Source organism: Ambystoma mexicanum, chromosome 9 (assembly GCF_040938575.1).
Source record: "Ambystoma mexicanum isolate Mex_15411 chromosome 9, UKY_AmexF1_1, whole genome shotgun sequence".
In the NCBI taxonomy this organism is placed as follows: domain Eukaryota; kingdom Metazoa; phylum Chordata; class Amphibia; order Caudata; family Ambystomatidae; genus Ambystoma; species Ambystoma mexicanum.
In genome coordinates, this window is record NC_090931.1 from 602274753 (window position 1) to 602298187 (window position 23435).

Consider the following 23435-nt stretch of genomic DNA (forward strand, 5'->3'; position numbering starts at 1 on the left):
ACAACGATCAAGTTTTTTGGATTCGTATTTAGGGCGGATGGGGTGTCGCCGGACCCCCGCAAAGTGAGGGACATAAAGGAGGCGCGTCCGCCAGAAAATGTTGCGGAGGTGAGGAGTTTTTTGGGCATGGTCACTTACTGTGGCCGGTTCATCAGCAATCTGGCGTCCCGTTCAGAGCCGCTGAGATCTCTCACAAAGAAGGATACCGTCTGGCAGTGGGGCCCCCTTGAGCAGGCGGCGTTCGATGATATCAGAAGTGCTTTGGCGGTGGATGACACCATGGCGTTCTTCGATCCGAGCCTGCAGACAGAGATCGTAGTGGATGCCAGCCCCTATGGCCTGGGGGCAGTGCTTACACAAGTGGGGAGTGACCAGGAGATTCGACCGATAGCATACGCCAGCAAGGCGCTCTCCGACACCGAGCAAAGATACTCCCAGATTGAGAGGGAAGCCCTGGCGGTGCTGTGGGGTTGCAGACATTTTCGCCTCTACATTCTGGGGCGCCCCGTGACTGTGGTCACGGACCACAAACCGCTGTTGCCAATCATGGCGGGCTCATCATCCCGTCCACCAGTGAGAATAGAGCGCTGGATGCTCGCCCTGCTCGAGTATGGAGTGTCGTTGACATATCGTCCAGGGGCTAACAAAGCAGCGGACTATCTCTCTCGACACCCAAGGGGGGACTTGCAGGAGTCTACGTCGGCTGAAGAGGCCGACGAACATGTCCGCCTGGTCGTGGAAAAGGCCACCCCAAACTCCATGCAGGTGGAGGAGCTGGAGCTCGCGTCAAAGAGCGACGAGTGTTTCGCCATCCTGAGGGAAGCAATGCAGCGGGGCACCTGGAAGACGGTGCTGGAGGTGGTGGAACGCAGGACATGTGAAGCCAGAGTGGCTCTCGAGCAGTTATGGAGAGTGAGAGAAGAATTGACATTCTCGGAGTCGGGGCTGCTACTAAGGGGTGAGAGGATCGTGGTGCCCCAGGCCAAAGTTGCACAGGTCATCGCCTTGGCGCACCAGGGCCACCAAGGGGCGCCCAAAACAAAAGCTCGCCTCCGCCAGAAGGTGCGGTTCCCGGAGCTCGAGCGGAAGGTGGAAGCATTTGTGGCGTCTTGCGTATGGTGCCATGCTGCGGCACCGGCCCAGCGGGAACCGTCCATGGAAACGATGCCAAGAGGGACCAGGCCATGGGATGTAGTGCACGCAGACTCCGGGTCCACGTCGAGAGGCACTCACTTCCTAGTGGTGGTGGATAAGTGGTCTCGATATCCGGAGGTCGAGTTCATAGAGTCCGTCGCATTTGAGAACGTGGTGGTGGCGCTGGAGAAGATCTTCGCCACCCATGGCCTGCCCTCCGTGCTGTGCTCCGACAATGGGGCACCATTCCAAGGCGAAAGTTTTGCTGAGCTCATGAGGGAGTATGGCATTCAGCACCGGCGGGTAACCCCACTGTGGCCCCGGGCTAACGGTGAAGCTGAGCGCATGATGCGCACCCTTAACAAAGTCTTCAGGATTGCCCACGGAAAAGGCGAGTGCTTGCAGAGGGCCCTGTATGTCTTCCTGCTGGGATATCGAACCACACCTCACTCCTCAACGGGTGTAGCACCGGCGGAGGCTCTCTTCCAAAGATGCCCGAGAGACGTGATACCGGAGGTGGGGGACAGGGACTCCGCCGTCATTGACAATGAACAGGTCGAGGAGGACAGACGAACAAGGACGCAGATGGAAAACATTCGGAGAGGCCTGAGACCCCCACACATCGCGCTGGGAGATGAGGTGCTGGTGAGGAATCGCCACCCACAAGGCAAGTTATCCCTCACGTATGAACCCGCCCCCCTGGATGTCGTGGCGGTGAAGGGCTCTATGGTGACAGCCTCTGATGGGACGTCGTCCGTGACTAGGAATGCTTCCTTCTTCAGGAGAATCGGCGACGCGAGAGCGGACCACCCGGACAACCGAGAGGGTGAGGATGCCCTGGATGAAGGTGGGGGTGAAAGCCCCGCCGTGGACTCTCCTGCTCGGGGCAGACCAGGTCAAGAGACACCGGCCAGAGACATTGGCAGGAGGTACCCCCTGAGAACAGGGCGTGGGAAACCTGCCCGTCTCACAGTTTACTGAGCTGGGGAGGCTGACCTGGGGACAATGGTCAGGCCGTGACAGGCACCCTCGGGGGATCCAGGGTGGCTGTTAATAAATGGGGGTTTTGGTATGTATATAGTTGCGTGCTTTATAAATGTGTGATAGTTAGTCCCTCCTGTTTCCAATTTGTTGTTATGGAAAAGGAGGAGTGTGGCGTTGGCCCTTTAAGGGCACGCACGCGACGGGGTGACGTTCACTCCGTCGCGTGCGCAGTTAAATAAATGGGGCGTGCCCGGTGACAACACAATCACCGGGGAGCCCACACTAGCAAGATCGCTGTCTCCGTGTCACGGGGGGTGAGGGGCTCACGGACGGCGGAATCTGGACACCGCCAACACCATATATGCACATCGCTCTGTTGCCTCCCAGACATGTTTGCACTTTATAAATCCCATACATATACATGCGAGGCTTTATGTATTTTTGGTGACCGCTTAAATCATGAAGTTTAGCAACATAATACATAGTTCTATGCATGCCACGCACCTCGCTTGTGGGCTATCCGCCTCTTCATTATCCTACTAAAAGCACCAAATGTGCTTTGACTGCGCCTGCTGAGGGCTCTACGACAAATACGCACCTTTCACTTAACGTTCTTCTAAATGTTGCAATACTACATATTTCCAGCAGATGGTAGTAAGCTACCATAGATATGCAAACAGTGGCTTCTCTTGTTCCCTGTGAATCTTCGTCGTCTTAATGTCAAGTCTATTTTCCTGTTTTGGTTTCGCTTTCCCTGCTGTGTTGAGTAGCTCCGTGCAGACTCTTCTTCTGAAGAATCCGGCAGTGCCGTCTCCTGCACTCGCATTGGTGCTTCCCACACCATCTAACGTTTTATAGTGTGCACACAAAAAAGTACGTATCTAGCTCGCCGTCCAAAAATCGCGGCACTTTCTTTAAAAAACAAATAATTTCAGTTGTTTGCCTCCGTTCGCAATGAACCTTGTCCTTAATTATTATTCTTAATTTTCTGCGCCCTGGTGGAAAAAAGAAAATAAGATTGCAAGGGCGGCTTGCAGATCGAAAGATTTCCAAATAGTCGAAAAGAGTATATTTATTGTCATTGTTCTCGAAGTAATTGCAGAGGCTTCACATTTTCTTAATTTCAATTAAAAGTATCTACAGTCTGTATTTTCAGTCCATTCACCCGAGTCTGCGTATTCTGTCAGGTGGGCCTTGGGGCGCAGGCCAACTGGGCATGGCAGAGGCCCTAGAACCCCTGAGCTGGCAGTCCCTGGAAGACAGGAAGCACTGCGGGGAGAACCTGTACCACAGACTCTACCAGGAGACCGTAGCGCGTCTCCCTAGCGATGCCCACCGCTTCTGCGACCCTGAACTTCCGGCTCCCAGGAGGAAAGAGCTTCTGAGACTACTCAGGGGCCTCGAGGACGACTGTAGCTGCCAGCGACTCCAGATCCTCTTCTCCTTCTCGGTGCCCAGTCCCGACGCCTTGCAGCTCATCTCAGACCTCGGTCTCCCAGTGGTGTCCGCAGGAGCGGTGAGTTAATACAAACAAATATATGTATTTATTTATTTATTTATTTAAAGTGTTGCATTGCATGCTGTCCTAAGGATATTTCAAAACACTAAAACAGTGAAAACATATATACATGGTATCAGGTAATAGCGTCTCCATACATAATGTCGCCGGGAAAAGCCATTGGCGACATTATACTTGGGAACATTATGTATGGGGACGGGTTGCAGGGATGTTCCCTGCTCCCATTTAAAAAAAAAAATGTAAACCGGGATTGCGGTGGTGTCACCCGCATGTTCAATGTAAATAATGTCTCCGCAAACAATGGCGACTTTTTTGTCAGGGGCCATTTTTGCGAGGACATTATTACATGGAACCATATAAATAGTATATCAATGTGGTTTATTGTTATTCTACCATGTACTGCTGACTCTGAAATGTAGACGTTTTGTCCCACTGTTCAGGTACCCAATGTTAGGTGCTCCACCATGTGCCGTTGACTCTCAAATTTAGTCGTGTCACCATTTATCCAGGTACCTCAAATGTAGGCGCTTTATCATGTACTGCTGTGTCTTGAATCTAGGTGCCCCTGCATTGAGTCCTAAAGATAGGTGTTTCTCCCATGAGAAGGATTGGGGAGTAAGCCAGACCGGAGTGGACTGCGGAGGAGAAGAGAGCGTCTGGATGGGAAGGGGACGTAGGGTAGGACATGGTACCACCACTAATTAACCCAACTAAAAAAAAAACACCCTTCTGCATACAGCTTTCAAACTCTGAACTAATCACAGCCATACCTCTACAGCACAACAAACCCCACACACTACACTGCAACAAGAAAACAAACCACACTTAGCCTCACACCACTGCACATGACCGCCACCAACCGAACAAAAAACAACTCAGCTCAGCGATCGGTGTAAACCGAACTGAAGCTGCCAACAGCACATCACAGCTCTCTTGCTCTTTTCTCCCACTCAGGCCTACTAACTTACCCCCCCTTACCCTATTGCTTTACAGATCCGCCAGAGTGCCAAGGGACCACACAGGTGACAGTGCGCTGTATAAGAACTTTTAACATAACATATTGACAAAATTGTAAACAAAATACAATGTAAAGTGGGAACCACTAATCAGTTTTTCAATAATAATGACTAATTCTGCAAGTTTAGTATATGAGCGCAGGGCTCAAGTCCCAAAAAACGCCTTCATTGGGGGGTGGCATAAAAGCGAGTGAAACTATCCTGTAGTTAAAAATGCAGCTTTTATTCAACTTGTCTTTCACAATTGTACATAATCCAAATCCATGACATTCTCAAAAGGACAGACTATATATCATCCGATGCATTTTCGAATGTCTGGAAATAATAGCCAGAGCAAATTTTATTGTACAGATTTTTGGGTCAACAAAACCATCTAAAATAAAGGTTACTAACACGTGCTTGTCCACAATTGAGTTTCAACAATTATCCCTGTGTATGGCTAAAAATGATAAGCCCCCGTAGATATATATATATATATATATATAAAAAAAAGAAAACGAATGTGTGACAATGAAAGAAATGAGCAGAAAAGAAAAAGAACTGCTAATAATGAAAGACACATATAAACGCCCTACATAAGATCTATACCTTCTTGTGAAGACTGCAATGATGGAAACCAAAACCGTTTATCAAGCACGCTTCTTTCCATTAATTGGGACCATCAGGCTACAGAAATGCATAAAAACAGCAAATATCTAATATGTTTTTTTAAAGGACAGGTGAGGGTAAATGGTAATTTAACCATCAGTGGCGGCTTGCCGCTAAGGGAAAGGAGGCACCACCACTCGCCTGAGTAGCAGGTCGCCTACTTGGCATCAAGGGTAATGCAAACATAAGTGTTATAATGTTGCCAGTAGGAAAACAACACTGGGGTAATGTCACCAACCTGATGTCACTCCGCGTACAGAAGTGGGTATTGACTGAGTAAATTGGGGGTGTCGCAGACTCTGGAGGGACAGAGGTCAAGACCCCACCTCTCGTGATTATTGTATGAAGCACACCTCCAACAATTGATTCTGTGCCACACTTAAAGTATAATTTGGCAAAATGCTTCTTAATATTCAGAAACATGGTCTGAAAAAATGAATCACATTTATGCCCATAGGTGACACGTGTTTCGGCAGGTAGGTCATTGCCTTTTTCAAACCAGGGCTTACTGAATCGCATCGATACAATAACACTTGTACTGTAAACCATATATTTATGGTAATGTGACGATAGTAACAAATGATTCAGTCATTGATATTTTTTTAGATATAGAATTGTAAGACAGAGAGACGGGAAGGGGGATAGGGGAGGATTCAAAAGGGTAAAGAAAAATGCAAACAAAATGTTTAGAAGCACATCTTATTTGATACAGAGATTAGAATTGTACGGTAGGCATATAAGGTGAATAGAAATTGTGAATAACGATAAAAACGAGGTCTCACATATATATCAATCAATCGAAAATCCAGCACATTAGCACCTCTATTTCAGACATGTTCCCATTGTGCAAGAAAAAATGATGGTGAGATGCGTGTGAAATACTGTGTTCTAAGATTGGTGTTGTATAACAGATTGTGATTCTCAGAAAAAGAATAGGAATGAAAAGAGTATTGGTAAGGCACGTTTATACTGCTTGACTTATAGTTATCCTCGAAGTGCATTCTATAGAAAAAATAGAATTACTTGAGTATGTATGTTTGTAACAATCCATTACCTGTGTGAGGTTGTCCTTAGTATTCGGCCATGATTGATAATCAACATAATAACCGGGCTCAATCCCGCTGTTAGAAAAATATTAATAAGAACCTGATTTTAGTTTTTAGTTTAGTTGAGTAATCAATGCCTGCAGTGTGTCTGCAAGCCTTAGACATACATGCATAATGAGCGTTTAGGTTTCCCAACCATATCTAGATAAATCACTGTGTGAATTAAACTCTACAAATATACAGAGAGCGATGGCATTAAGAATGGCAGTCTATGTGTGTTTAGGAGCAAAAAGATCGCTGTTGGTGTCTGGCGTGTTACGCCTAGGAAAAGTGACTCACACGCGCTCACGCGGCCGTGTGAACATGAATTTTGCAAAATGTAATTAGCAGAATATACACTGAAGGTGAACTTCAAATTGCTGTCAGCGTTCTAGCGTAACGTAATGCGCCGGTTTACTGAAACAAACAAATCTATTGAATATCATGCATAGAAGCGACTGGTGCGCACGGTTCGCAAAAAGCATTATGTAATAGTACACGCGTACAAGAGAGGTAATGTATGGGTCACTACATACCTCTAAGTGCAGGTCTGTGCAGCGCGTTAGCTGTAGACCATCGCGGCATTGAGCCGGCGTCTTATTAATGTTGTGCTAGGTCCCTCTTTGGTTTCCAAACCCTGAATTCGATGGACACCATGTTTGAGCTAGTGTTATTGATGTTGTGCTGAGTTGCCATGGTAACATCAGGAGTCCCTCTTCAGTTTCCATCCCCTGGATTGGCTGAACGCCATGTTTTGGGGAATCATGAATGTTAGGCAATGGGAAGTGCTAAGAATTCCATATTGTGAAAATATTCCTATGTGTGACACTTAGTGGAACTTTTACAAATGCCCACAAATGTGATAGCATCTGCTGGTATTCGCAATGGAGAGATGCTGTATTGCAATGCATGTATGTACGTATTAAAAAGCATGTGCCTCACAAAGTTCTCATTGTGTTTTAGGTTATGCTTTTACATTGCGTATGATTTGTGATTCTAAATGTAGATTCGAATTTTAGATTAGTCTGTTCCTTGTGGATACCAGGCATATCTATTAGAGTTGCGAATCAACATTATTTACATATCTAATGACACTGTTGGGGATCAATGGGGTACACAGAAAAATGATCTCATTGGAGTTGGGATTAACTCAGATCTCAACAAATCTAAAACATCTGTCTCATGTTGGCCAATCCAAAGTGTTACATTTGGATTGGGACTATGTGAGCGCCTAAAAATTGTGTTAGTGTGCGAAGAGGTGAAAATGAAATAAGGGGATCTAAATAAAAAACCTTAAATTGTTCCAAAACAGAAAGATACTTTACAAGAATTATGCTTTATAGGAAACAATACATCTCACTGTCTGTGTTCAAGCCTTGTTTCAAAGTTCGGAAATGACAGATCAGACGGGCTTCTGCTTGTCGTAACATGATTTCAAGGTTGCCGCCCCTTTTGCTCAGGCTGATATTTTTAAGACCAATGAACCGAATGTCTCTCTTCTCATCCATCTGGTGTGCCTGTTGCCAGTGATTCCTCAAAGGCAGCATTACATTTTGACTGCCAATTCCTGAAAGATATTCACTGATCCGAGTCCGAAGTTCCCGGATCGTACTTTCAATGTAGATTAAATTGCATGCACAAATTATAGCGTATACCACACATTTTGTTTTACAGTTTATATTTTGATTGATTTTGGTCTCTTTGCCAAATTTGTCCCGAAACACAGTAGTTTTTTCATGCATCGAACACGTGCCACACTTTCTGAAACCAAAGTTTTCCTTATTGAGCGAAGTGGTGTGTTGCTTACTTGTGTCTGATGGAAGAAACGAGGGGCTCAATTGGTTTCTTAAAATTGGAGCCTTTTTGAAAATGATTTGGGGGCCCTTTTGGATGAGTCCAGATATACGAGGATCAAGTTGCAGTATTGTTAGGAAAGATTTCGTAATTGTAGGGAATTTTCCTTCCATGTGGCAACCCCTAAACTTTTTGCTATTGTTTTTAACCTTGTTCTTGACTTTGCCAGAGAAGTACAGCCTTCTGCCGCACTTCTCCGGGCTTTCGCTCCTTTCTTACGGGGAAACTGACATGCCCTTAAGACAGTCAGTACCGGGGAACGTGGTTTCCCGTAGTTTCTTTTATCGTGTCGCAGCTTTAGTGCAACACGGCACAAGAGGGCACTGTAAGCTAAGTTACAGCTCTCTTGGGTCTCTAGCCTTCTACAGGCCCTAGATACTCTTTTAGGAATGTATTTGATCGGTGCAAGTCATTCAGGGACTGGAATGGTGGCAGCGATCGTATTGTTTATTTTGAGCTCCTTTTGGCGTTCTGAGCACGTTTTTGCACTGAACCCAAAATGGTGGCCTGGCTCCCAAAATGGCCAGGCCGCGAGGCTCCTTTGTCCTGTCCACTGTCCGTCTTGCTCCCTTCACCTTCCCCAGGTCCGGCGACCCGGGACCTTCCTTATTTGGGCATGTACTTTCCCGCGAAACGTGGTTGCTTTCGCGGGCTTCTACATGTCGTTTGTGTGCCTCCAGGGTGTGGGCTGGGATGTCTGGTCCCAATACACATCCTGGGTGCCAGAGAGTCTAGGGTGGTGTGAATGCCTGGGACCACCGTGGTCCGTGATTGGTCCACGTATGGTATGTGTTTTGATGAGCGGATCTCCCATTGGCTCCCCTCCGTTTTGGCGCGAAGGGAACCGTGGATAAGAGGGGGCTGGAAACACCACTACCATGTCGATCTCCTGAGTTCTCACGAACAAAGGAATACAGGAGCCAAGTATCCTGCAACTACGAGGCTGGACCGAGGAATCGCTGGTGACCCGCTGAAGGAATCCTCCTTTGCACTGCTGTCGTCCGGAGAGCCCCTGTCCTCCCTTTGATCGAACCAGAAGGCCTGTACTGGTGCTTCGACCTTTGGAATAGCAGGAACAGCTATTCCCGGCATCTTCAACCATCTCCTGCCAAGTAAGCCTTCGGAAGCGTCTCTGGGCCATCCAGTTGACTGACCAGCTTACAAAGGAGTTTGGCTCTGCAACCGCCGCCAGGTTGTGTTGTATTGCGAGTCCTTGTCCCTCTCCCATGCTTCGTACGCTTGGCGTTCCCAGGTCTGAAGGGAGGAGGGTTCATTTGGCTCGAATACACACGGCCGCTCCGTTGTCCTGTGCGGCAACAAAACTGTGCCGGTTTCGTCGATTGGGACGTCTTTTTGCTCTACACGACTACAAAGCGTTCCCTGCTCTTCTGAACCTGCCAGCTGCTGAAACTATCGTGGAGGAGCCTGGGTCTGCTTGCTTCGGGGACCGGTGAGTAGTATATCTAGGATCTGGTCGCCCTCCTGCAGTATCCCATTGCTTTTCCCTGCTGTGTAAAAACAGCACCCTTTTGCCGCGCTCGCGCTCTGCTTCTGCCCGCTGTGGAGGCTGCGCTTGAGTTGCGGAACCTGTTCTCCTTCTGCTGTGCACTAACCCGAACTGCCTGACTTCCTCCGAAGAGCTTCCCCTTTTGCCCGTTGGCACCGGCGTGGCAGGTACTTTGAGCACAAGGCTCCACTCTTCGCAGGGCTCGGACTTCCATCTAGTTAGGTGCCTATGAAGGCGAACTGAGTCGAAAGCATTATCGCACTGCCTGTTTTCCTTCCCTGGCAGGTGGACTACATATTTCGTGCTTTAAACGCTTGCGACTGTGTATTTGTATATATATTGTGTTGATATGGTATGTGTTGGTTTAATATTGTGATATTGTGATTTTCTCGCTACGGTCATTATTTTAAAGGCCTTAAAATAAATGTGTATCTATTTTTGATATACCAACTGTTTGGAGTAGTTTGTAAGCGCTCTTGCTTTGTGTGTTCATTGCGGGCTTTCAGTCACCCTCACCCCTCTTGAGACCTAGTCTTGACCGCCGCGATCGCTACCTTGATTGGTCTGGCTTGTCCAGAGGTTACCCTGTTCCAAGTAATTAGGTTGGCCTTCTGAACTTCTGCGCCACCAGGACAGAGTTCAGAAATCCGTCTTAACAAATTGGTGTACAGCGGTGGGATACGACTGAAGGTATCCAGTGTTGCGCTCGAACTAAGGCATTTCAGGTTATTCCAAACAGTACACGTAGTGAATTGTTATAGTATAACTTTAAAAAGGCCATAGTCCTATCAAACAGTATGGAAACAAGTACGTTGTTAACTTTAAATGCTTCCAAATCAGAAACGCTGAAAAAGATGTGTGCGGAGAGAGGTGTTTCCTCTCAAGGCACTAAATTGGAAATGATCCAAAGAATCGTGGCGTGGCAAGAAGCGCAGCTTGACGCTATTACTTCTGAGGACAGTGCGGAAGGTGGTGGGGCTGCTCTCACTGGTAGAACCGACGGTTCTGCCGCCGCACTGTTCCACCGCGACCACGAGGACAGGGAGGACGAGCTGTCTAATGTTTCCTCTGCCAGTGCTGATGGGGAGGCTATGCTTGAATTCAAGAAGCAAGAGCTGCGGTTTAGGCAGCAGGAGCTTGAATTCAGCATAGCCAAACTAAAAATCGAACAGGCAGAAAAACAAAAAGACAGGGATCACCAGTTGGAACTGGCCAAGCTTCAGGTTGCAAATGGATCCAAGGGTCCTGGACATGGGTCTGGGGCCTCCTCTCATCCACGGTTTCCAAAAGATCTGCTCAGTGTGTATGAAGAGGGGAATGACATTATGGACTGGCTGAATGCGTTTGAGTATGCATGCGAGGTCCAGAAAGTTGACAATGCTGATAAGATTGCGTGGTTGCTCAGTAGACTGCCCCATTCTGGCTGTAGTGCCATTATGGAAATGTCGAAGGCTGAGCGGGCTGATTTCGCAATGTTAAAGCAGACTCTCATTTTAAAGTTTGGGAAGACTCCGGCCCAATATTTAAAGCGTTTTCGAGAGTATAAGAAAAAGGAAGGTGGTACTTGGGTATCTTATGTCGCTGAGTCTTTGAAAAACTTAACTGGCTGGGTCGAAGGCTATAAGGTTTCTACCTTCGACGGCATGATAAATCTTGTCATGCTGGAACACATTTTTGCTTCTTCTTCCCCGGAGCTTAAGCAGCATTTGGCCGATTCGAAGGAGATAGATCCTAAGAAGCTGGCCATTGCAGCAGACTTATGGGTGTCACATCGAGTGTCCCATAAGGACAAAACTCATCCTGGTAAGCAGGAGGAGGGGAAAAAGTCCAAAGATATGGAGGGTGGGGAATCTGCTAAATCTTCTTCCCAAAAGGGCCACAAAAAGAAAAACAAGGGTACGACACAAGAGAACTCACAGGGTAGTGGAGGTGCGCCTCCGAAACAGAACTCTGGTTACAATAAGCCTCCCTACGTAAACAGACCCACTGGGGCTTGTTTTTCTTGTGGAGCAACTGACCATGTGAAGGGGGATCCCCGTTGTAAGGTTAGACCTTTGGGGGTCCACTCCGCTAATCTGGCCTTCTCCTCCTACGAGGAAGAAGAGATTACAGGAGCATCCTTCTCCTCGGACTCATTTCCCAGCGGAATAGAGGCTGAGGTAGTTTTAGTGTCCCTGGGTTCCTGGGAGCCTAAAGTCGCAGAGGCGTATGCTAGGATTCCGGATACTACCAAGCACTACTTTAAAGACAGTGTGCTGATCAATGGAGTGGATACTCCAGCTCTTAGGGATAGTGGGTGCAGTCGAACTGTAGTGGATTCTACCTTGGTAGACTCAGAGGAAGTTGCCAGAGCTACTCTGATGCCCACTAAGTTGGCTGACGGCCCCCTCCGTATGTTTCCCGTGATCCCTGTTAATCTAACTTTAAATGGTACAGCAGTCAGGATTCCAGTGAGCATTCAGAGAAACGTCCCGGGAAAGGTCTTATTAGGTAATGATCTCAGAGCTTTAGGGCTCGTAGGAGACACTGCCTAACGACCCTACACACGGTCTCAAGCACGGGCAGCATTGGCCAAGTCCAATACGCCGCCCCAGCCGAAGGGGCAACCCAAGGCGAAAGGAGTCTACAAGTCAAAACGAGGGAAAGAGAATATTCCCCCGAGCTCGCCTACCACTGCGGTGGAGGAAGTTGGTCAATCGCCCGGGCCTGACGAGGAGGTGGCGATGCCTGAAGTATTCGACCCCAACGATCATCCTGAACTAAAAGACTTGTTAGTTGAAGGAGGTCCTGATAGGGACGAATTCAGTAAAGGCCAACGTGAGTGCCCATCTCTGGAAGGCCTAAGGAGACAGGCCTGCTCCCAGCTTGAGGGTGAACCTCCTGGGAAGCATAGGATTTATTGGGAAGGTGGACTCCTGTATAGTGAGCCCACAGAGTCTACAGAAGGAGACCATAGGAGGTTGGTGGTTCCCCTTGCTGTTAGGCCCTTCCTCCTGCAGTTGGCGCATGAAGTTCCCCTTGCTGGTCACCTCGGTATGAGGAAGACCAAGCAAAGGTTATCCATGCACTTCTACTGGCCCAAGATGGGGGAGCAAGTAGAAAGTCACTGCAGGAGTTGTGCCGCCTGCCAGTTGTCTGGTAAGGTTGGCGCGACAATCCAGGCTCCGTTGGTACCGCTCCCAGTAGTGGGGGTACCATTTGAAAGGGTAGGGATCGACATGGTTGGTCCCCTTGACCCGCAAACATCCTCAGGCAATAGGTTTATCCTGGTGCTGGTCGACCATGCAACCCGGTATCCTGAGGCCGTCCCATTTACAACTGTAACTGCCAAGCCAGTTGCAGAAGCTTTACTCGGCATGTTTACTAGGGTTGGCTTCCCTAAAGAAGTTGTGCCGGATGATGGCAGCAACTTTATGTCGAAGTATAGGCAGGCTATGTGGATAGAATGTAGGGTCACCTACAGGTTCTCTTCTGCATACCACCCCCAGGCCAATGGTCTGGGGGGGCGTTTTAACAGGACGTTAAAGAGCATGATTGGGGCTCTGGAGGAGCCTCAGAGAAGAAAATGGGATCTTCTGGTTTCATGCTTACTGTTTGCCTACCGAGAGGTACCACAGGAGGGTGTTGGCTTCAGCCCCTTCGAACTTCTGTTCGGTCATCCCGTACGGGGACCCTTAGCCATCGTCAAAGAGGGATGGGAGATGCCCACTCCCCCTGTTACTACCAATGTAGTTGATTATGTGCTAGGGCTCAGAAAACGGATGGTACTTCTGATGGGCTTGGCTAGTGATAAATTGAAGGCAGGGCAAGCGCTGGTGAAACATTGGTACGACCAGAAAGCTTCCCTCATCAACTTTACACTTGGTCAGCAAGTCCTGATCATGAATCTCATAAGGCCTCGAGCTTTACAGGACAAATGGTCAGGCCCTTGCCCAGTGGTGGAGCCCCTGGGTGAGGTTAACTATTCAGTGGACCTTGGAAGGCCTGGACAGGCTCCAAAAGTGTTTCACGTGAATAGGCTGAAGGCTTTCGGCCCAAGCGTCGAAATCGCAGCACTGCTACTGGCTTCAGACGTTGCGGGAGAGGAGTCTGAACCTCTCCCCGACCTGTTCCCAAGCCGTCCTTCAGATAGCTCTTTTGAGGGTGTCCGAGTGGCCCCTCACCAAAATGGACAAGGCTCAGTGGTTTACCTTGGACATGAAGTAGGTGGAGGGAGGAGACAGCCTCTACTCAGTCAGGTACAAGCAGTACAAGACTGGCCTACCCCCACTACGCAAACCCAAGTGAGAGCCTTTTTAGGACTCACGGGGTATTACCGCAATTTTGTGGCAGACTATGGTACCATAGCTGCTCCTCTGACTGCCCTCACAACTCCGAAGAAACCCAAGAAGGTAACTTGGACCGACGAGTGTGAGAAGGCCTTCAATGGCTTAAAAGACTCCTTGTGCCAGGCCCCTGTGCTCAGGGCCCCTGATTATCAAAGACCTTTTATCATGCAGACGGATGCCTCTGACACTGGGATAGGAGCTGTACTATCACAAGTAGATGAGAAGGGTAAGGAACACCCTATCGGTTTTATTAGTCGCCAGCTTAAGGACAGAGAGCTCAGATGGTCCACGGTAGAGAAAGAATATTTCTCTGTTGTGTGGACCCTAAGGAAGCTGAGGCCCTACCTCTATGGGACCCACTTCACTGTGCAGACTGACCATAAGCCGTTAAAGTGGCTAATGAACATGAAGGGGGAGAATCCAAAGTTGCTTAGGTGGTCCATAAGTCTTCAAGGCTTCGACTTCACTATTGAGCATAGACCAGGTGTCCAACATAGCAATGCTGATGGGTTGTCCAGAATGTTTAACCGACCTGAACAAGAGACTCATCCAGGGGTGGATTAGTTCCCCCTGTCCATAGTCTGGGAGGGGCGAGTGTTAGGAAAGATTTCGTAATTGTAGGGAATTTTCCTTCCATGTGGCAACCCCTAAACTTTTTGCTATTGTTTTTAACCTTGTTCTTGACTTTGCCAGAGAAGTACAGCCTTCTGCCGCACTTCTCTGGGCTTTCGCTCCTTTCTTACGGGGAAACTGACATGCCCTTAAGACAGTCAGTACCGGGGAACGTGGTTTCCCGTAGTTTCTTTTATCGTGTCGCAGCTTTAGTGCAACACGACACAAGAGGGCACTGTAAGCTAAGTTACAGCTCTCTTGGGTCTCTAGCCTTCTACAGGCCCTAGATACTCTTTTAGGAATGTATTTGATCGGTGCAAGTCATTCAGGGACTGGAATGGTGGCAGCGATCGTATTGTTTATTTTGAGCTCCTTTTGGCGTTCTGAGCACGTTTTTGCACTGAACCCAAAATGGTGGCCTGGCTCCCAAAATGGCCAGGCCGCGAGGCTCCTTTGTCCTGTCCACTGTCCGTCTTGCTCCCTTCACCTTCCCCAGGTCCGGCGACCCGGGACCTTCCTTATTTGGGCATGTACTTTCCCGCGAAACGTGGTTGCTTTCGCGGGCTTCTACATGTCGTTTGTGTGCCTCCAGGGTGTGGGCTGGGATGTCTGGTCCCAATACACATCCTGGGTGCCAGAGAGTCTAGGGTGGTGTGAATGCCTGGGACCACCGTGGTCCGTGATTGGTCCACGTATGGTATGTGTTTTGATGAGCGGATCTCCCATTGGCTCCCCTCCGTTTTGGCGCGAAGGGAACCGTGGATAAGAGGGGGCTGGAAACACCACTACCATGTCGATCTCCTGAGTTCTCACGAACAAAGGAATACAGGAGCCAAGTATCCTGCAACTACGAGGCTGGACCGAGGAATCGCTGGTGACCCGCTGAAGGAATCCTCCTTTGCACTGCTGTCGTCCGGAGAGCCCCTGTCCTCCCTTTGATCGAACCAGAAGGCCTGTACTGGTGCTTCGACCTTTGGAATAGCAGGAACAGCTATTCCCGGCATCTTCAACCATCTCCTGCCAAGTAAGCCTTCGGAAGCGTCTCTGGGCCATCCAGTTGACTGACCAGCTTACAAAGGAGTTTGGCTCTGCAACCGCCGCCAGGTTGTGTTGTATTGCGAGTCCTTGTCCCTCTCCCACGCTTCGTACGCTTGGCGTTCCCAGGTCTGAAGGGAGGAGGGTTCATTTGGCTCGAATACACACGCCGCTCCGTTGTCCTGTGCGGCAACAAAACTGTGCCGGTTTCGTCGATTGGGACGTCTTTTTGCTCTACACGACTACAAAGCGTTCCCTGCTCTTCTGAACCTGCCAGCTGCTGAAACTATCGTGGAGGAGCCTGGGTCTGCTTGCTTCGGGGACCGGTGAGTAGTATATCTAGGATCTGGTCGCCCTCCTGCAGTATCCCATTGCTTTTCCCTGCTGTGTAAAAACAGCACCCTTTTGCCGCGCTCGCGCTCTGCTTCTGCCCGCTGTGGAGGCTGCGCTTGAGTTGCGGAACCTGTTCTCCTTCTGCTGTGCACTAACCCGAACTGCCTGACTTCCTCCGAAGAGCTTCCCCTTTTGCCCGTTGGCACCGGCGTGGCAGGTACTTTGAGCACAAGGCTCCACTCTTCGCAGGGCTCGGACTTCCATCTAGTTAGGTGCCTATGAAGGCGAACTGAGTCGAAAGCATTATCGCACTGCCTGTTTTCCTTCCCTGGCAGGTGGACTACATATTTCGTGCTTTAAACGCTTGCGACTGTGTATTTGTATATATATTGTGTTGATATGGTATGTGTTGGTTTAATATTGTGATATTGTGATTTTCTCGCTACAGTCATTATTTTAAAGGCCTTAAAATAAATGGGTATCTATTTTTGATATACCAACTGTTTGGAGTAGTTTGTAAGCGCTCTTGCTTTGTGTGCTCATTGCGGGCTTTCAGTCACCCTCACCCCTCTTGAGACCTAGTCTTGACCGCCGCGATCGCTACCTTGATTGGTCTGGCTTGTCCAGAGGTTACCCTGTTCCAAGTAATTAGGTTGGCCTTCTGAACTTCTGCGCCACCAGGACAGAGTTCAGAAATCCGTCTTAACAAGTATGTGCCAGTTGTGTTTCAAAATTCTTTTGATTGCAAAAGCGCTCCTTCTGGTTGAGGGAAACCTTTACTCGGTTGGTCTGTCAATGTTTGAGCTTGTGATAACAGAGTAGCTTTTGCTTGTGCTTTTTTGATGTACTTAGGAAGATAACCCCTTGCTCTAAATAGCGAGGAAAGTAGATTACATTGTTTGTCAAATTGTTCTTGTTCTTTGCAGTTTCTGCGAGCACGGATGAATTCACCAACCTGTATGTTATTCTTAATACGTTGTTGGTGACAGCTGGTGGCAAATAGAGTTGAATTGACCTCTGTAGGTTTTCGGAAGGTCTTGGTATGTAATTGATTGTTTTCTACATAAATCGTTAGTTCCAGAAAATCTATTTGCGTCTTACTCGTATGTGATGTGAATTCGAATCCAAATACATTCTGATTCAAATGATTGTTAAATTCCTCAAAAGCTTCAATTTCCCCTTTCCAGATCAGAAGCACATCATCAATATACTGAGCCCATAAAACCATGTGCTCTGTGTATTGGAAGTCTGTATAGATTGTCTTGTCTTCTAGCTTCCCCATGAATAGGTTAGCGAGTGCAGGGGCATATTTAACACCCATTGCCACACCTTGTCGTTGGTGATAGAAATTGTCATTGAACATAAAGATGTTATATTCTAATGTTGCCTGGAGCATAAATGTGATTCTTTTTTTCAAACCATGTTTCTGACTTTTAAAGACGCATTTTGCCAAATTATGCTTTCATAAGTGTGGCGCAGAATCAATTGTTGGAGGTGTGCTTCATACATTATAATGTTGCTAGTCTGGCCTTCATTGAATGTAGGTCAGTCTAACCACATAATAACTCTTATGTTTGCTTTACCCTGGATGCCAAGTAAAAATGCCATGCCATATTAAGAAAATATTTTCAGACTGGCACTGCTAGTGTCATTCTGCATATACTTTCTTAATGTGGCATAGCATTTTTTATTGGTATAAAGGGAAAAGCAAACATAAGTGTTATTACGTGGCTAGACTGGCCTACATTGTTAGTCCCAGTCTACATTTCCTTTCTTAATGTGGTATGCCATTTTGTACATCAAGAGTAAAGCAAAAATAAGTACTATTACGTGACTGGCTTTGCCTATGGTCTCACTGTGCATTTACTTTCATACTGTGGCATGGAATTTGTTACTTTTTACTTGACATCAAGGGTAAAGCAAACAAGCTCAGTATTATGTTGCTAGACTGGCTTACATTGGCAGCTCCAGTCTAGCCATATCTTTGTTGCGTGCCATGGCATTTGTGTACTTTACATCAAGGGTAAAAGCAAACATAAGTGTGATTACTTGGTACAATGGCTTATCTTGGTATAGCCAGACTGGATATACTTTCTTTCTGTGGCATGGAATTATTTACAGGCTGGGAGTCCTTATATGGTAATACTGGCATATATTGGTGCAGCATGCATGGACATATATGGGCACAGCCAGAATGAACATGTTTTATATACTGGCATATGTTGTGGGCAAAGGCATAATGAAAATACATTGGAAAATTGATCTGTGCATTATTGGTTACTTGAATCTGTGGTTGGTTTTGGCACATTTTGGTGGTGTAACCACAAAAATATTGCCAGAAAAAGGTACTAATGTAAATCAACTGTAAAGGGGAATGCGGGAGCAGTGTATGGCATTGGCATGGCAATATGCCAACGCTTGGCTATGAAATGGCTGAAGCACCAGCTGAGCCTTCACCCTCTCGCCCATGTCTGCTGGCCTGCTGCTGGGGAGATGCGCGCGCTACCAAAGTAAAAGCAAAATCAATGTATTTATTTAACTTATTCAAATCCTGTCGGACTATGTTTAAGCGATGGACTGTTTTCTTTCTTTCATGGTGCCGGCCACGCCCTTGCAGTGGAAATTCAGGGCTTGCATGACGGTCCCTAGGTCTGGGACCGTTTATACATTTGTACAGCATCTTTTGGTTGTTTTGGGGCTTAATGCGGAATGCGAGCAGCCTCCAATTGTTAATAATTTGGTTACTGTCCCTGGGTGTGGGACCGCCTGTCATTTAATCCCATGTTTCCTTCTTTATATCCAGTGCGTCCCTGATATGGTTAGTGCGTTTGTCTACCAATAGCAGGGCACAGGGTTCAAGCCTTCCTTCAGGCTTGTGACAGCGAGGTGGCACAATGGAGAACAAATGAATATATTTTCAGTCGGGTAAGGTACGTATTTTTGTTTTGTTTGTTTTTAATTAACCCCGATTGTAATTGCATAGTCTCCGTCTTTTCCCTAGCCTTGGCTGAGGTACTTAATGCATATAACTCGACGTCTTCGGCAATAATGGTCTTTAAGGGTGACCTTCTTTCCTCTGACCTTTAACTTCTTGCAGCATGGTTTGCAATGCAAGGAAGCCCGTTTTCCAAATGTGGTCCCACCGTTGCTTTTTGACTGGGGACAGGACACGCCACAGAGGTGGGTGCAGACGAGATCTCGGATATGAAAGCTGAAGACATTGGTATGCGCCTCATACCCAAGCTACATCTGGTCAGGCCTTCTGCTTACTCATACTGAGGAATTGGGTGCCTGAAACACGCACAGATGCCATGGTGCCCTGGGGCCCCAATGGAAACAATGTGGGGAAATCCAGGCTTTTCTCAAAATGTAAATGCAGCAGATAGGGAATCGGGAAATATATGGAAAAAAGGCTAGTCTATCCCAGGCGCTCTCATGGGAATTAAGTGCCTGACCGGTCTGTAGTGTGGGATGGTGCTTTCTTCGGGATGGCATTGCCAGCCTAGGGGGGAAGGCGCAGGCAATGCTAACACAAAGGGCATGGGTTCGAGTCCTATCAGGGGTGGACAGCCACCTTTTTTGCTAAAATGTGCAAGAGAGTCTGCAATTCCTCTCAGATCCGAGTTAGTGGCGGGCACGCCTCATTAACCCTTTGCTGCCCGTCTTGCCATCTGAAACCTGCCCGTTGCCCCCAAAGGGCAGCGTTGGGTGGGTGTGAATATCTGCAGCCTCTCGGAACGTTTGAAAACAGTGCATGTGGCCTTCCTGCAGTGTCTGCTTAAGCAAGCCCCTCACCAATTGACCTCATCGGCCCCACCCCAATACATGAATGCAAATCCTGCTTTCAAATAGCTGCCAACTTTTCAGGCCTTTCTAGATATTTATGGAAGATGAATGGCTTTGGAGGCAGCTCCAAAATGAATTTTTAAAACAACTCTGCAATGTGGGGTGCGGGCATGCACAGCACCACTCTTTTGTGGAAGGAGGTAGCCCAGGTGCAAGTGGAGGGGCCCCAGGGCTGAGATACAAATGTTTGCTCTCTCTCTCTTCCTTTCTCTTCATGCGCGGCTTCAACTATCCGACTATCTCTATTTTTAGCAGCACCTGGTGCACTCTAAAGCCATGGAGGGAGACTTGCCAGCCACCTGCAGCACACTCTACCACACCCACCCGACCCCACTTTCTCAAAACCCATCCTCTCTACCCCCACTCCACTCTTTGTACCCTACACACACTCTCTACCCCCACCCACCCTATCCCACTCACTCTACCCTGACCCACCCTACCCCCACTCTCTACCCCCACCCATCCTAACCCCACTCTTTAACCCAAACCATACCCTCACTCTTTACCCACCAACCTACCCCCACGCTTTCAAAAAAGGTAGCAGCCGCTCCTCTCCAGAAAGAACATGGCATGGTAACCTGTTCTGTGGGTTTTCCCACTTTGAGATGAGAGCTTTCTACAGCCACCCACCCTAGCCCCACTATCTCTACAGATACCCACCCTACCCCAACTCGGTTTACCCCCACTCTCTGCCCTACCCACCCTACCCCCACTCTCTCTTCCACCACACACCCACCCTACCCCAATCTCTGTACCACCAACCACCCTACCCCCACCCACTCTACCCCCACACTCTTCCCCCACACCATACCCCCACTCTCTCTACCCCACCACCCTACCCCCACTCTTTACCCCCACCCATCCTACCCCCACTCTTTAACCCCAACCATACCCTCATTTCTACTCCCCAACCTACCCCCACTCTTTCTATAGCCACCCACCCTACCCCCACTCTATCTACACCCACCCTACCCCCACTCTCTTCCCCCACCCACCCTACCCTCACTCTCTTTACAACCACCACTCTCTTTACACCAACTCTCTCTACACCCACCCAAGCACCACTCTCTCTACCCCCGCCCACCTACCCCCCTCACCCGCTCTACCCCATCCACACAGGCTTCTCTCTCTCTCTCTCTCTCTCTCTCTCTCTCTCTCTCTCTCTCTCTCTCTCTCTCTCTTTCTCTCTTTCTACAGCCACCCACCCCGCCCCAACTCGGTCTACCCCCACTCTCTACCCTACCCACCCTACCCCCACTCTCTCTTCCACCACACACCCACCCTACCCCCAATCTCTGTACCACCAACCACCCTACCCCCACTCTTTACCCCCACCCACCCTACCCCCACTTTTTAACCCCAACCATACCCTCATTTTTACTCCCCAACCTACCCCCACACTTTCTGCAGCCACTCACCCTAGCCCCACTTTTTCTATAGCCACCCACCTTAGCCACACTCTCTCTACAGATACCTACCCATCCTACCCCACTCTGTCTACCCCCACTCTCTCTACCCCACCCGTCCTACCCCCACTCTCTCTACACCTACCCATCCACCTTACCCCCACCCTACCCCCACTCTTTAACCCCAACCATAACCTAATTTTTACTCCCCAACCTACCCCCACACTTTCTGCGGCCACCCACCCTAGCCCCACTCTTTCTATAGCCACCCACCTTGCCCCACTCTCTCTACAGATACCTACCCACCCTACCCCACTCTGTCTACCCCCACTCTCTCTACCCCACCCGTCCTACCCCCACTCTCTCTACCCCTACCCATCCACCCTACCCCCACTCTCTACTCCCACTCTCTCTTCCCCCACCCACCCTACCCCCACTCTCTCTTCCCCCACCCACCCTACCCTCACTCTCTTTACAACCACCACTCTCTTTACACCCACTCTCTCTACACCCACTCAAGCACCACTCTCTCTACCCCCACCCAGCTACCCTCACCCGTTCTACCCCATCCACACAGGCTACTCTCTCTCTCTCTCTCTCTCTCTCTCTCTCTCTCGCTCTCTCTCTTTTTTCTCTCTTTCTCTCTCTCTCTTTTTCTCTCTCTCTGTATCCCCACCCTCCCTACCCACCTCTACCACCAGCCATCCTATCCCCTCTTTCCTTACTCAACACTACTTACCTCTCACTTTACTCTCACCAACCACCTTTTACCCTTTCCCCCACCCACTCTACCTCATCATACCTCCTCTATTCCCCACCACCCATCTTACGCCCTCTCCCCTCTTATCCTTCCTCTCACACACTTGCTTTATTTATCGCTCATATTTCATCTTGCTCATCATCGATGGCACCCTGTGTCAACTGCTTTCTCCTTTGCTCTATTCGCCATCTCATTCTATTGCACACCTGCACCCCTTATTGCATCCCCCTTTCACACTTTTCACTCTCCTCCTTGCACCCTGGTGCCTATGAATGCAAAATGCATAGAACAGCAGTAAACGCCCAAACTATTGGCTCGTTTCATGTGTTACCATCCAAAATTGATTGCAAACTGCGTGGCTTCTTACCCAGTTTTTCACAGAAAGTGGTGTAAAATGCACCTTTTTTAACCCATTGTTGAAAATATTTTCTTGAGGGGGAGAATCCCCACAAACTCCCCATGTTTGTATTGGACTCCCTCGCTGAGCTCGGTCGCTCCCTCATTTAAGAAACATACATTTGCGCCGCTCCAGTTCCCAACTTCATCAGCAGCCACTGTTAACCATGGGATTCAGGTGAGCAGCTGTTTTCACAATAAAATGCCTCATAAAAGACCTAAGCAGTAATTTAAGCAGACAAGAAGAAGCTCTGACTAGATCTCTTTATGCAGATTCAGATATTTCCATTAGGCCAGCCAATAACGGGGGAGTGTTAGTGCTACTCAACACTAATGACCATCATGGAGTATGTGAACGCTAACCCAGGGACGGAGGCGTCTATATGGCCCTATCAGAACACACCCCTACACTGGAAATAGTTTCTAATCTCAAATAGTTACTGGATTTTTCAGAAGCACAAGTTTGGGTCATTGACAAGACCAAGGGCCTCATTATAAATCGCCCGGTATGGAAACAACGGTGGCGGGAAACCCGCCGCCACCGTTGTTTCCATGCCGGGCGATCACAACTCCTGCAGGATGGAGGCGTCAAACCCGCCAGGTCTGACCTGGCGGGTTTAACACCACCCGCCTGCAGGCGGACGAGGAAACACCAGCACCATCACGAGATGGTGCCGGTGTTTCCTTTATTCCCATCCCCATTGAGTCCTATGGGACTCAATGGGAATGGGGATTAACACCATTCCGCCTCCGGAATTCCCGGGACACCGGGGTTGTAATGCCCCGGTAATTCCGGGAGTCACGGAGGTGGAATGGTAATACGAGTCCGGCAGTAACCAGGCGGTTTTACCGCCTCGGTTATCGTCGGACTCGTAATGAGGCACCAAGTCTTTTGTATCGGTGCTTAATCCTAGTATTGCAATTTTCTGTACACTCCCTTAGATTCCCAAACATGCAACTTCACCTTAAGGT

General features: G+C 48.5%; 1 protein-coding gene across 1 annotated transcript in view; it reads left to right on the top strand.

Moving 5' to 3' along the window:
* LOC138488341 (uncharacterized) overlaps positions 1 to 23435 on the top strand; it is a 230897-nt gene that overhangs the window by 164541 nt on the left and 42921 nt on the right. Inside the window, exon 2 of the mRNA XM_069615240.1 lies at positions 3306 to 3634. Within this exon, the coding sequence (XP_069471341.1) occupies positions 3335 to 3634 (300 nt within the window). The 5' untranslated portion in view covers positions 3306 to 3334. The remainder of the gene's footprint in view (positions 1 to 3305; positions 3635 to 23435) is intronic.